Source organism: Solanum lycopersicum, chromosome 11, assembly GCF_036512215.1.
Source record: "Solanum lycopersicum chromosome 11, SLM_r2.1".
Taxonomy (NCBI): Eukaryota; Viridiplantae; Streptophyta; class Magnoliopsida; order Solanales; family Solanaceae; genus Solanum; species Solanum lycopersicum.
In genome coordinates, this window is record NC_090810.1 from 61,442,146 (window position 1) to 61,458,368 (window position 16,223).

The 16,223-nt window shown below is 24.8% G+C and overlaps 1 protein-coding gene across 1 annotated transcript; it reads left to right on the plus strand.

Moving 5' to 3' along the window:
* The first annotated feature begins 11,599 nt into the window (after positions 1-11,599).
* On the plus strand, positions 11,600-13,670 carry LOC101255167 (WUSCHEL-related homeobox 3). The gene is made up of 2 exons (XM_004251238.5): positions 11,600-12,488; positions 13,053-13,670. The coding sequence occupies exons 1-2, from the start codon at positions 12,090-12,092 to the stop codon at positions 13,305-13,307; spliced, it is 654 nt and encodes a 217-aa protein (XP_004251286.2). The 5' UTR covers positions 11,600-12,089; the 3' UTR covers positions 13,308-13,670.
* Positions 13,671-16,223: the final 2,553 nt, after the last annotated feature.

Sequence of the window (16,223 nt, forward strand, 5' to 3'; positions counted from 1 at the left end):
AGTTAATCGCTGGAAAACCGTATTTTAACGGAGTGTTTTAGGTGCCTTACACCTTCCTAAGACGCTAATAAGAATCCCGAACCCTTAAAATGTTTCAAAACAATTTTTCTGTTTAAGTTGTTTAGAAACGAAGTTTTCTTGATTTTTCTTAAAAAATTAAGTGGCGACTCCTAAAAATCTAAAAAATAAACTCTTTTCGAAAATCACCCCTTTTTTTTCGATAAAACAAGGTGAATTATATATTGTTATACCTGTATATTATACATATACATTTATATATAGGGAAAGCGAGATTGGGAGAGGGAGGAGAGAGGCGAGCGAGAGAAGGCAGAGAGTGGGAAAGAGGTGAATTTGTATATGTATATAGTTTAAATAATTGTATATTACATATGTATTTGTATATTATGACGAATTATACATATACAAACATGATTAATTATATAAATTCGAAGTCAGCCCACGTAATTAATGTATAATGTTAGTCGCAAGTGATAATTATAGCAAACTATAGTTATGATGAGTAATTAAATAGTATAAATTTGCTTTGTCGCATAACTTTCCCATATTTCTGATTTACCCGTTTGACCAAATAAATATTTTTTTTTAAAGAAAAAAATACCACTTTATAACTAAATAAGATCTTATATGACTAATCTATAGTTTAAAAGAATCTAAAGATATATACAATTATATAAACAAAAATTATATGTATTTTCTTTTTCAAAAATCTAACATGAACTTCATATCAAAAAAACAATTATATACACAAAAATTATATGTATTTTCTTTTTCAAAAATCTAACATAAACTTCATTTAAAAGATACAATTATATAAATATTATACATAATATTTATACATGAAATTGTGAACAAAAATTGGAGTCGTAAGTGAGATTCGAAGCATGATTTTACATACGTTTTTAAAAATATATATGCTAACTTTGATAAATGAAAAATCCTTACTATGTCTAATAATACTATATTTTATTTCTCTATATATAAGAATTTTTTTTTCCTCCATCCATTTCAAGTTAAAATGTTACTTACGAAACTTTCAAATATTATCTTTCAATTCCAACTTCAAATATTTTTCCAAACTTCAAATATTTCATAATCAAACTTAATATACAAATATTTGAATTTGTATTAAATAGGAAATAAGATGCTTGGACCACTATATGATCCAAATGATTTTAAAAAAAAGTACTGATCTTTGGAAAATTCAATAGTTTTTCAGAAACAGTAAATTCTTCATGATACAAACAGTTATTGAATTGCCAATTTGCCAAAATAAATTATGGCAGCCTTATAGTTATGTATTTAATTTACGCGATATATCTCTTATATACATAGAATTAATGTTTTGGTCCATATTACATAAAAAAAAATGGTCCATACTACATAAACATTCATCACTTGTAAGGGTATATAGGTCATAAAATCATATATGGACAGTAATCATCCCAATGGGCAATGGTCCTCATCTATATGTATTAATTTTGTATTCAAATAACTTTTTTTTTTTTTTTGTATATTGAAAAATATTACTCTCTTTGTATCAATTTTTATATACTTTTTTGATTTGATAAGAAGTTTAAGGCTGTAATGATATTTTTGAATCGTGTAGTCTTAAATTAAAGATATGTAGAATGTATCAAATTTATTTTATTCTTGTGGTCTTAAACATACTATATGAAAAATTGAAATAAAAAAATTGCCAAAAAAATGAAAGACACATTCTTTTATAAAGAACTAAAAATGAAAATAGGACAAATGAATTAAAATAAAGAAAATTAATAGAAATATTTAAATTCCGATAAAATACATAGCATATTTACATTAAATTTATGACCTTTCACCAAAAAGTTTGCATATTTATTCACTTATCGTAGAACATATAATATAGCTAATTAATTACTTAAAATATGAGCTCACATATATATATATATATATATTATATATTTGATATGTCGCCGGTTCAACTAATGATTTAATAATAATCTTAAAAATGATATTGCATGGCATCAATATCATTGATACTAACATATAATATAGCTAATTAGTTACTTAAAATATGTAACTTCTTTAAGACATACTATATTTGAAAGTAGAACTTTTATCATTTATAGTAACTTGTGACACATTAATTATTAAAAGTGCTATATAACCACATATATGACAAGTAATAATAATATATAGGCTTTTTCAATGATCGAATTATAATAAATTTTATATGTACTTAGAGCTAGCCCTATTTTCAGGCACTCCTAGCAAGAGACGGGGGTCCAGGGGTTTCTATCACTTATTTTTTTTAGGGTTTGCTTTTTCTTTTTTTTTTCTCGTGTTCACTTCGAGAAGTCCTATATTGAAAGATAAAATGCTGGCTAACTCAAAATTGTTGACTTAAATTGAAATTCAACTAAAGAACACGACTAAAAAATAGGAAGTAAGTGATGGACAGTATCTACAGCTAGATAATCCTATAAGAAACCATCTTAAAGATGAACAAACCTTGATTCAATTTCACTTAATCCCCCCTAGACCTAATTATTATAAAAATGAAAATAAACCAAAGTATATAAAAGGGATTTCCAAGTTGATATTTATAAATGAACCCTTAATTATTTTTGTAAAGCAAATGCATTTGGGTGACTTAGGTCCGAAGCCCTATTGGCCCAAAATTGGGCTTTTGCCATCGCTTGGGTTTCGGCCTATTTTCGCCCCGTATATCAGCATGTGTATCAGTGATATATCACTTGTATATCAACTTCCTTTCCATGAATACTAGCTTTCTTTCCTTGTAATATTAGCTTCCAATCCTTCGTACAGATGCAATTGACTCAAGAGACAATTGAGAAGTTGAACTTTAAAAAGATATATGGTCGAGACAATCAAATATCTTGAGAATATCCAAAAAAAAAAATTCTTTCATGGATCGAGGTCCATATTATCCGAAAAATACGTCACTAACAACCTTTGAACGAAATCTATAAAAAAAATAACCAGAGATAGAAATCTTAAAAGAGAAGAAAAGAGATTTGTACCTACATTCAAGAAAAAATGTCTTGAATGGTACGATCACTTTGTCACCCCAGAATGAAAAGGGTGATCTTATAGTTCTTGGTCTATAAAGATGCGTTATTAGGGACTCCATTTTATTTTTCCATTAAGGTCGAACCTAAACTTGTGCTTGAGAGATAGTTATTCATACACTGATAAGGGATGTATAGATTTTCAAGAAGAGAGGAAGTGTGGTGGTTCCTTCACGAGTGAATCAAAAGTTGAATCTACATTAGATCTCACCTAAATCTCCCCATCTATCCTCCTGAGGAGGAGTTTGGTTTCAAACTCCGATTCGAATAAGAGGAGTACACCATGCTAATGTGCCTTAACATAACGAGAGAGAAAGGAGATGCACTAGGACGCAACGACTTTTATCAATAAATTTTTTTTTTATATATATTTTATTTGTAACAATAATTTATTTTCTATCACTTTAAATTCATCACAAACATCATATTCAACCAGTTCACAGTTAACCTAACACGCCCGTTTGCCATCACAACATCGAAATATGGATCTAAGTATTATCCTATTAATTGTTTTATAAATTAAACTACAATTTTTTATTGTAGCCCCACTATTATGAATGAATAATTCTAATCGAGGCACCACCAATTCATAACTATTTTACTGACCTGCTCCCCCAGAACTAAAATTTTATCAGAATTTCAGAAGACATATATGCACTACAGTGTCCTCTAGAATTCATAATAATTAATCAATATTATGAACAGTAATTAAATGGCCTGTGAATCAATCCAATATAATTGCACATAAACAAAAGTCAATGTTGTAAAGATGGTAGGACATACAATTTTGGAAAGCTAGAAAATGACACAGTTTTAGCTAATCGTGGATATGAATTTAAATAGAAAACTTCTAAAATTATTATTTAGAATAAAAGATTAATAGATAGTATAATATTTTTACGCGTTATGTGAGAGAAGTATGGGCTAGCCTTCTATTTTTTTGAAGGAGTGTATTATTATCATGTTATATTTGCTTTATTTCTTGGTATTTGCTCATATATTTTTCTTGCAATTCAATTTCAAACTTTTTTTAGTCGAAGGTCTATTGAAAACAGTCTCGCTTTGTCATTTATAAAGATATAGATATTAATTCACGCTACACCAAAAATAATATTTAGCGCAATTAATTAATAATAATATTAAATTGTTGCTAAATATATTAACTAATATTTTAACACTCATTGATAATATGTATATTCATTATCGCTAAAAATTATTTTTATTATATATACTGTGACAAAAGTGATATGACAAATCTTTAAGAACTAGAAAACTATTTATCTTTCATCTTAATTTTTTTAAAAAATAAAAAATCCTTCATTCTTCATATTGATTAATTTTTTTTGATATAATTAAAAGAGATTCTATTGTATTTACTAATTCTAATCATAGATTAGAAAAGAAAATCATTTATCTACATTCCCTACTCAAATAGTATATCTCTTCAACTCCCACTAATTTTTATGACTTATATCAATCTATAAGTAGCAATAATCTATGATATTGTTTGATTGTTACTTCCATCTTCTCCTCCTCCTTTTTTTATTACTAATAGTTTTTCACTTTTTCTTTTCATTTATTTTTTTTTCATATACGAATCATGTATTTAATTATTAAAAATAAATATAAAAATAATTATGTGATAATATGATCATTATTTTGATAAAGGTCATCGATATATTTCTTAAGAAAGAGAAAATGTATCTTTTTATCTAGTTGTTGCTTTCATTGATGATCTAACTTATGAGAAATATTTAATAAACTGACGTCACCAATGAATCAATTGTGTCACATGCAACGTATTGAATTAAATGCTAGTGATTGTAAGATAAAAAATCATTGGAACCTTTAATTCAATTCCTTAGTCCCACCCGCACCCAAAAATAATAATAATAATAATAATAATAAAAAAAAGGAAAGGCTCAAATATGTTATTTAATTTTCAGAAAAGGCTCATTTATAGTTAAAAAAAAATTAATTTATGCAAAATCATTTTTGACATGTGATCAATTATAATTCGGCCATGTCACTAATTTTTTTAGTTAAGATTTTTTAAAAAAAATGTATTCAATATTTATTTAGAATTTTGAATTTTTTAATTAAAAAATTGATGACGTGACCAATTATAATTCGGCCACATCATCAACTTTTTGAATAACAAAAAATTCAAAAAAAAATTTCAGAATTATGATTTTTTTAATTAAAAAAATTGATGATGTGGTCGAATTATAATTGATCACATGTCAAAAATGATTTTACAAAATCATTATTAAAAATATTAGCATGAATGAGCCTTTTCTTTAACGGTAATGACATAAATAAGCCAAAATTTTAACTGATGACATAAATAAGCTTTTTCTGAAAGTTGGATGACATATTTGAGTGTATATATATAGAAATTCCTTTTGGACAAAAGATATTGAAACCAAAATAGTATCATGTGAAATTGCTTAAAATGTACTTTAATTAGATTGTAATAACTAAGTAACAACTTAAAATATTTAAAATAAAATTTAATTAATTCAACATTTCATTTATATCACATAAATTAAAAAAATTAAAAGTAATATATTAAATTCGTTTGAACATATACACCGTAAATACATATAGAAAGGGACATATATAAAATCTAGACTCCTCAATAGTATTATGTAAAACTGCATGGAGTTGGCTACGAAAAGTAATAGTACAAGCCCGTTGTTAACCAAAAATATGTAAATTTATAATTTCATTAGTTACACTATGTTTTATATAATTTATCAATATATAAATTTAATTTCTTCAAAATTGAGAAATTGATTTATAATCCTATAATAGACCAAAATTTGAACCAAAGTAGTAGGTGATAAAATTGAAGAGTTGAAACTATTAATAAGGACAAATAATGACGTGACAACTATCTATATTTCTCTTTAGGGAACATATAATTAATTAGTGTGTGTTAGATAATTAATTTTGCATTTAGTTATTTACCAAAAAAATCAGAGTTATCAATGTTGCTTGTGTCACAAAACCCAAATTTTATATATGATGACCTCACTATAGTCATGCCAGCTCACCAAAAATTAATCAAAACAAAAAAAAAATGACATAATCAAAAATTCTTAACAAATATTCTGTCATTGTTTACTACAATAATTTTTATATAATATAAAACAAAACATAATCTATATACAATATAATCATTCAACGAAGCTAAATATTCTAACACCTATATCTAACATCAGTCGAAGAAAAAAAATTTCATAAAAGAAAATTTACATATAGTTATCCGTTAATATAATAACCAACAATAATACATATTTCTTATATACTTTGGCTATGACTATAATTATTTTTTATCGATCAATTAAATAAAGAAACTGCCCTTTTAAATATGATAGCATGGGAGTATTTATGTTAACATCTAACGTACTGAATTGTGCTTTGATAATTCACATTACATGACATCAACTCACCCCCACCCCACCCCACGGCTGTGCAGAAATAATAATATTTGAAGTTACTCATTATCTAGGAAGTCAAATATAATTATATCATAATTTATTTCTTTTTTCCAATTATTCAATTGGTATATAAAAATTAAAATTTTCATCTTATTTGTCCATTTGACAAATGAGGAAAGGATTATTTTTATATTTTATCTACTTTATTATTGAAGTAACTATTTATCAAAATTTTGAAGTATTAATAAGACTTTCAAGACATAGTAAGAAAAGCTTAATTAAATAAATATGAAAAAATCACATAAATATACTAATTTGTAATTATAAAATCTATATTTTTTAATTAGAAAATATAATAATTTTAATTATCGACGTGTTTTTATGAAAAAGATTATGTTTTCTCTCTACTAAAAAATTGCAGAAATATATTTTTCAAGAAGCTAGGTTTTCTCAAACTATCAACAATGGTGACTCTTTTACAAAGAAGAGAAAATTATCAATATTTCCAAAGTTCAAAAACTTTTAAAGGATTACTTTGATGATAAGGATTCCAACATACATTACTAAAAAAGAGCAAAAATCAATCCAAAAAGTGGACCTCTAAAAAGACTTAAAACTTATTTCTAGAGGTTGATTTTAAATTATTTTTATTTTAATTACTTCTAAATTAAAAAAAAAATTAAGTCTTAAATCAAGAAGCATCAACTTTTTATTAGTAGAAATGTTTTACCATAGTAAAGATGGGGTTTCGAACATTATATCATTTGTGTAATTTAAAAAAAAATCAATATCCAAAGTCTTTCAAATAAAAATAACTTTATAGATCTGTTTAATAATAATTTCATGATTACATAAAAGCTCATTTTATAAACTCATTCTATAAAATAGGGGTAAATTTAATAGAAAACAATTAATCAATTGAAGATTCAGAATGTTTACTAAGGAGGTTAAAAAATAAAATATAGTATCGATGAATTTTAGATTTAAAATTTTAATAAAAATTTAAAATCTAGATGTATATATAGAAAAAAATATATCTTATATATAATTAAAAGATGGAGTTTCTTTTTTCGCGGAGAAGAGTCAAATTCACACTCTAACACCCCTCTAGATCCACGCTGCATCTAATAGTATCTTCTTAATAATGTAAAAAATACTTATTTATTTTGAACCAAAAAAATATAGGCCAAAGGTCACTTACACTCTATTCGGACGATTATTACATATTATTTAATAATGTATTATATTATATTATTTTAATAAATATAATATTTATATAGATTTATTGTTTTCGTTCATTACATATTATCATATATCTTTAATTTAAATAATAAATCTACAAAAAGAAAAATACAAGATACATCTACTATAAAAAAAAAGTATAAAAAATAAAATATAATTATTAGATAACAAGTAAAAATAATATTAAGACAGTGATACGATCGCATCTAATAAAATCATTCTTACCTAACAATTAACTTAAATGATATGATTTTGTTAAAGACATAAACACACACATATTTAAGCACATAAAATGAACAGGAAAATGTTTGATGTTATAAATTTTGTGTGTTGAAATTCAACTACTTATAATAACTATAATCATTTACATCCTGTAGTGAAATGTTAAGCGTATTAATCATTACGGTTGGCAATTGAGTCTACTTATGCAACAATTATTTAATTACAACTTTAATTTTGACGGCTACATGTAATAATTATTTTACCTTCTAAAATCAAACATTACAACTACAAGAATTTGAAAATATGAAATTTTATATCTACCTAGCCTTTTATGAAATTAATTCACGCTGCAACTAATTTTAATTCTATGAATATACACCCTACTGTATTTCTCTTGTCTTTATGAGTTTGTTTCAATTTTCATTTGTTTTTGGGAGAGGAAAGATAAGAGTTAATACTCTTTTCTTTTTTTTAAATCAATACGGATTGTGGTGATCAAGTGATGAGAGAGGTTTTAGGTTTGAGTTCTGATACAGAGAGAATCATGTTGGAGGCGCGCGTTATCCCCGAATTAACGCTGCAATACGTGACTCGTATTTAGTCAAGGCTTTAATACAAACTTTCGATATTGAGAGGAAAATTGTTTTTTTTAAAATAAAAAATACTTACATCGTCTCAATTTGTATGACACAGTTCAAGTTTTAAGCGTCAAACATCTTTATTTGACGGTAAATTTGGACGTACAATTTTCAAGTTTTTTGAAAAAACAATGGAAAAATGCACAAGTACCCCTTAGACTATGACCGAAATTTCAGTGACACACTTTAACTAAATTAAGGTCCTATTACCCCTGAACTTATTTTTTTGGTAATTTTGTTCACCTTTTTGGCTTACGTGACATTCATATATTTTCCACGCACCTCAATTGAGGGATATCGCGGAATGTGCCGCGTAAGACAAAAGGTGCACAAAGTTAAAAAAATAAGTTCAGGAGTAATTGGACTTTAGCTTAATAAAGGTGTGTCTCTAAAATTTCGGTCATAGTCTAAACGGTACTTGTGCATTTTTCTAAAAATAATTTCTATTTTTAGAAACTACATAAAAAGTATTATAAATCAAAAGACAATATATATATATATATATAAATATATATATATATATATATATATATATATATATATATATTTATATTTAAAAAGCATATGAATAAAATGTGGTAATTTATCTTTTGTTTACCAATTTAAATTTTAAATTATATTATATAAATTGGGAGATTTTGAATTATATCATATAAATTAGGAGAGAAAAGTCCGAGGAAATTAAGGATTTTAAATAAATAATTTTTGGAGTTGAGCAAGTACGTGATCCTTATTTCCTCTATCTCATAAAACTTTTGTTGTAATTATCAATTGCGCATTAACATATTTTTGAATTTTAGTATAATTTATATCCTTTTTAGGACTTGTGAACTATTGAATAAGAGTGAATTTATTTGGTACATATTCGAAGAATAGATTTCAACTACAAATGATAATACATAATTCATGGAATTAATAATCTGAAAGAACAATAGCTTGCATTTTTTTTAATTTTTCTTTAAAAAAATTGCGGTAAGGTTTGGATAAATAGGGGAGGAAATTATCAGATTTAAAGTTTCACCAAATGAAATAAAAATTTAGATAACTAATCAATTGAGGTATTACTGTTAACTTAAAAATTATTCCCATTACCGAATACTTTTATCAAAATAACTTTTTAAAAAAGTAATCATATTTAATCCACTCATTCCAGAAGTATTTTTTACTATATAAAATAAATATTTGTGTTTGATTAATTTTTTTATAAATACTTTAGAATATTAAAATAAACTTATTTTACTTGTCATATTATCTAAAACAAAAATAACTATATTAACTGAATCTTCTGCTTGAATATTTTAAAAAATAGAAAATAGTTGTTGGCTGATTTATCATTAACGATTATGATGAGATAGATAACGTTCCTCTTTTTTAAATATTTCGAATTTGAATATAAACATAAAACAATTTTCAATACGAACCCATTCTCGTCTAATATATACGTTCGAATTAAAAAGGAAAAATCTCAAAAGAAGTTGGCTTTATTAATATGGTATCCAATGCATCCAACTCCCTAGCCTTGTCGCAGTAATGATATGAATTGAAAAATAAAATAAAATAATGATTTGAGACTCGTGTGATGATTAAATCATCAGTCACCTATTAATTTATTTTTTTAAATTCTTTGCCCCTATAAAATAAGTACACGTTCACCTATATAATTTTAGTTTTTAGGTGATGAATGAGTGTAGTGATCATTCTAATTGGAGTTTTATTGGTATCGACATATTGCTTCTAATTTTTTTGAAAATTTAATTGTTTCTTTTAGTTTGTTTTAATTTAAAATTATGTAAAAAAAAATAATATAAATTATAATAATTAACAACTTTAATATATTGAATCTATGGTGGCATAGGAGTATGAGATTCATAGTTTTACAAATATGATAAATTAATATGCTGTCAAGAGTAAATCTAGCCTTAAAAATACGAGTGCAAAAATAAGTAATTTTGATTAAAACTTTATGTTTATATCAAAAAATTTCATTCAGCACATATTGATAGTAATAATTTATATAGAATCCAATAAGTTAAAAAATAAATAAAATTTAACTCATATAAATTAAAATTTCTCATTCCATCTCTACCCCATGCAATATGTAAATAATTTAATTTCTTACCCTATATGTTGACACCTAGCTTAAAAAACATAACTCTTTTAATTATAACTACCAACATTAATTAATTGAAATAAAGGTAGAGGGGGGAATCAATTTCATTGAACCCACAATTAACCCTATTTAAAATATATGAATGAGCCTATATAGTAGTGACACAAGTTAATGGAGTTGCAGAGTGAATTAATTTTTCTTTTGGATAGTACATGTACTTGATAAAATATACAAATTAACTTTTCACTTTGTTTAAATATTTAGAATGACTAGTCACATTCTTGTTAGATGAAAGTTTTTATAATATTTGTTGTGATTTGTGAAGTAGTAGTACAATTGTAGGTATATTCTTAAAGAAGTGTAACATTTAAATATTTATGAGTCCGTATTTTTCACCAAAATATGGACACACAAAAGTTAGAAGTTCTTTTTTTTCTTTTTCTTTTTGAGGTAATTCCTTTTAATTTATTGGATAATGTTTGAGGATAGATTAAAATTTGAGTTTTTTAAAAGAATAAAATGTAGTTGAGTTAAAGTTTTGTGTAATTGTTGAGAGTTTTTTGAGAAAATGAAAAAAGATATTCTTAGTGTTTAGGAAAAAATTTTAAATATATTGTTGAACAATTTTTATCTTTTTATTGTAAATCATCAAAAACCAACACTTCTAGTCTTCTTTGAATATTTAACAAATATCAATTTTCCAATTTTGAAAATATATGATTAAAAAAAACAGAATCACTAGGAGTTAATCACAACAATAAAAATTAAATCAAAAACTAAAAATTAAGTAAATTAAAAAAAATAGCAAACAATTACACCATACTTAAAAATATATATATAAATTATTATTAAAACTACACATCCAAATATGACTTTAAAATTATAACTGAATTTTTATTTTATTGATAAGCATTCGATTCTGAAACCTTTAAAATAATGACTTCTCTTACCCCAATGTAATAATAATAATAATAAAAATAGGTCCCTTGGTTAACAAGTAGAATATGAATAATTAATGAGTCTATATAAGCAAAAATATATATTCTTCATCCTCCCTTAAACATTCATGCACAATCCACAACTGTCAAAATGTGTCAAAATCCTCTATATAGATAGTGAAATTAATATTAATGACCCTAACATTTTTTAAAAAATTTATGTGTAATGCACATTTTTATTAAATTCAGTCCCACAATAAATGATATTAGGATTAATTCCAAACTACCCCCAATATTAGACACCCCACATCTTCACTATCTTTTTTCTTTCTATAAATAGATATTAAAATCTCACTTATCCATATAGTTTAATCATCAAAAAAAAATAAAAAAAATACAATATGCAAGTTTTGAAAAGAGAAAAAATGGGAAGGCCAACAAGATGGAGTCCAACACCAGAACAACTTATGTTCTTAGAAGAAATGTATAGAAAAGGTTTAAGAAATCCAAATGCTACACAAATACAAAGTATTACTTGTCATTTGTCTTCATTTGGTAAAATTGAAGGGAAAAATGTGTTTTATTGGTTTCAAAACCATAAAGCTAGGGATAGACAAAAACTTAAGAAAAAACTTCTTGCACAAATGAATCAACAACAAATATTAGCTCAATATCCTATTGATGCTCATAGTACAACTACTACTACTACCAACTCCAATAACAATACCCTATTTCATTGCCCCACTACTGATCAGTACCAAATATGTCCTTTGACATCTACTACTGCCCTTCTTCAAGAGGTATGCACAAAAATTAGTGTTTTTTTGTTTGTTTTATTATTGCATGAGGAAACTATTTCATAAGTTTGTTTAAGTTGTCTCCACTATAAGAAAACTGTTAATTATATGAGGATTTTTTTGAGTATTAATAAGAAAATTCGCAGAAATCTTATTTTTCTGCAAATTTTGATAGTACTCTCAAAAAAATTTCCATGTAATTAACAGTTCTCTTGTGGTGATATGTCTAATACCATTGACGTGTTAGAGGATATACTTGTCCCTTGTTGATTGTGTAAGAAATTATGTCTTTGGTGACTATATATTTGAAGAGATGATTAGATTCTTTTATATGATATGATGTTAGCATTATAATTTTGGTAAATATACATTTTTAGCTAACGTGTAAACCTTAGAACTAAGTTATATATTATATGTATGAGATTAATACACTTATCTCTCATCGTTTATGAAATATTTTTAAAGAGACTTATATTCGTGCTGGTTATTATTTTGATGGACAACTATTTATGTCAAATTCTCTTATTATACTTTGAAGATTCTTATTTTTCTTTTTGTGTTATATAGGGTGGAATCAAAGAAGCATCATCTCAAGTAATGACTTATCTATATCCAATGGATCTCTCAAAACCAGCTGATCAAAATATGGAAAATTGCATGATAAGACCCTATGGAAAAGATTGGATCGTGATGATGAATATTAATCCAAATAACTTACCATATTGTGTCAATCGACCCCTCAAAACCCTACCACTTTTTCCTATAACAACAACCGATGACCTCAAAGACCAAACAACATCTTCCACTAGTTTAAGTCTTTGAGTATAAGTCTTACATATCGTCAGTATAAATAATTTTTTACACTATCAAATCATATCCCAATGATATATACTATCTGTGATGACAGATAAAAAGGATTTTATGGTGTAAATTTTATTTATATCGACGATATATATTATGTGAACTATAGATTTATAATAATAGTAACTTTGCATGAGCTCTATGCGTAGTATTAGTACTAGTTTATTTTTATTTCTTTGTACCAATAGAATTCTTTGCTTCACACAGAAAAAAAGAAAAAAAATTGGCATAGGATATAGTACCTAGTTTTACTGTTTGAGTGTGTACCTTGTAAAGACAGTTGAAAATTATTGGAGTGTTATATTAATTGATGGTTTCTGTTAACATTTTTGGGTAGTTACTAGTAGAGGAAATATCTGAATTGTCTAATTCAATGTGAAAAGTCATTTTCCATGATGAGCTCTACTTGTGTTACTAATAGTTCTATTTAAAGAGCAGTAAGTAGTTGTCACTTTTTCTTTATCCGCTTTTGATATTTATAATGGAGTCTGACTAAATATACTTCATATACGTACGAAGATTCAAATTCAAAATTTTTGATTAAAAATGAAGGAGTATTTAGAATTCCACTACAAACCCTTATTAATATTAATACTTCCTTTCATTTCAATGTATCATTAGTGAATAGTTTTTTTATCTAAATTTTTAAACTTTATGTAAAGTTAAAACTAGCCAAATTACTTATGAAATGGAGTGAGTAATAAATGATCTTTTTAATTATTTTAGTTCTTATACAAGGTGGTTAGGTTTGTTTATATTTTGTTGGTCATTATTTTTAAAATAAATTTTTATTTTCATTATATTAAAAAAATAAAGAAATTTTGTTAAGATTTAATGTCAAACATTATTGTGATTAAAAACATTTTTGTATCAATTATTATTTCTTAAAGAATATGTAAAATTCTAAAATGTACAAATAAAAATATACAAAACGAGTATTAAATCAGGTAAAATATTTTCAGGTTCAATTCTCACCGCCTTCCAAGAAAAAAAATAGAATACTTTCATGTCTTTTATCCATGAAAAAGAATAAATCAAACACAGAAACATATCCAAAATTTAATTAATCTTTGATTATTGGCTCAAACTTTTGAATATTTGTTGAACTTGTAGTGAGTTTTCTTGACCCGTGTATCAAAAATTATCTTTTAATTCCGTAAAATTACTTTAAAAATTATATATATCTTATTCTATTTAAATTCTACTAATCAATAAATTATTATTATTGTTGAAATTATACTGATTTTTTACGTGTATATATCTATGTTTATATCAACATAATATATAATTAAATAATAAAAATATATATTTTTTAATTTTAATTCATTTGACATTGTTTAATTGATTGACACAAACTTAAAAAAATAATTTTAAAATTTATAATCTAAAATAAATTATAAATTTTTCTGTGAACTATAAATTATCTTACTAAAAGTAAAACAATTTAAAAAATAAAATAAACTATAGTCAGTATATGTAAAAATATATCATTCTTCTAAAAATTACACTAAAAAAATATATCATTAAAATAGAAGAAATAAATAATCACACACTTCAACAAAAAAGTGTCATAAAATGTTGCCTGCATACGGTTTAACTGTTTGAGTGTGTGTTATTAAAAATTGAGATGAACTGTTTTGAGTTTATTAGTGGACCATCTGTTACCAGTCTGAGTACTGGTAAATAGTACTATCTGAATTGCCTCACCAATTTTTTTCATTAACAAAATTCAAAATATACAAATTAAAATAATCGTAAGAGATTCATCATCTACTAAATATATTATCAAATAAAATATGAATGAATTTCTTGGATCAATTGGACAAAAATTTTCACTAAAAAATTTAAAATATAAAAAGTATAATTTCAACAATATGTCCATAACCTTTTTATGATATAAATATAATGTAATTTTTTAACGAAAAAATTAAAAGTTTGAATCCGCCAAATGCATTTTTTTTAATAATAAATGCATGCAGATTACTATAAATTGGAGTATTAATGGACGTTATATGGGTGGGCGCACGAGAAAAAAGTATCATCCCTAAAAATTGATTCTTCATGTCATGAATTTAATACAACATCCCTTCTCCATTTTTATATTTATTAATTAATAAATCCGTGTTGTATTTTATCGACTTCGTAAGAAATAATGTTTAATATAAATATTTTATTATTGTATCTCTATTTTAATTAATGTAAAGTTTTAGGTTTTGAGAAATTGTTTGGAAAATAAATAATGAATGTTAAAATGCTGAAAAGTAAAAGTAATCAAAGGAAATATCTTTATAATATAAGTAGATTTATTGTTTTCTAATTACTTAATATTGACCTCTTCATTTTCCTCTTTTACCCTTTATATAATTTTTCTAAAAAGATTTCTTTTACTAATTTTTTAGTAGAAAATCTAAATTTGACTATTAGTACTTTATTTAGTTATCTAAATTCAAAATTTCATTATATGAGCCCAATTTATGATTACACTCACAAGTCCCTATGAATAATTCTTAATGACTTTATTACTTGTACGATTGTGGATATGTCTTTAGGAGAACAATTTTTCTAAAAACAACAATAAGTAAAAGATTATACACAACTTTGAAAGGACAAAAGATCTTGAAAAAGGAAAAGCAAAAAAGGATCCAAATAAATATGTTGAATTTATATACATTGTTAATACAGTTTTACTCAGTGACGAAGTTAAGAATTTAATAAAGAATGTGAAAATTTTCTTTGTAATTGTGCTAATTAATAATTGATGTACGAAATTATATAAACACTTATAATAATATTTAACATTTTTATACCTTATAACTTTTTTGATAAAGGATGTGTATTGAACCACTCTTCGCTTAAGGTGACTTTACTTATGAATCT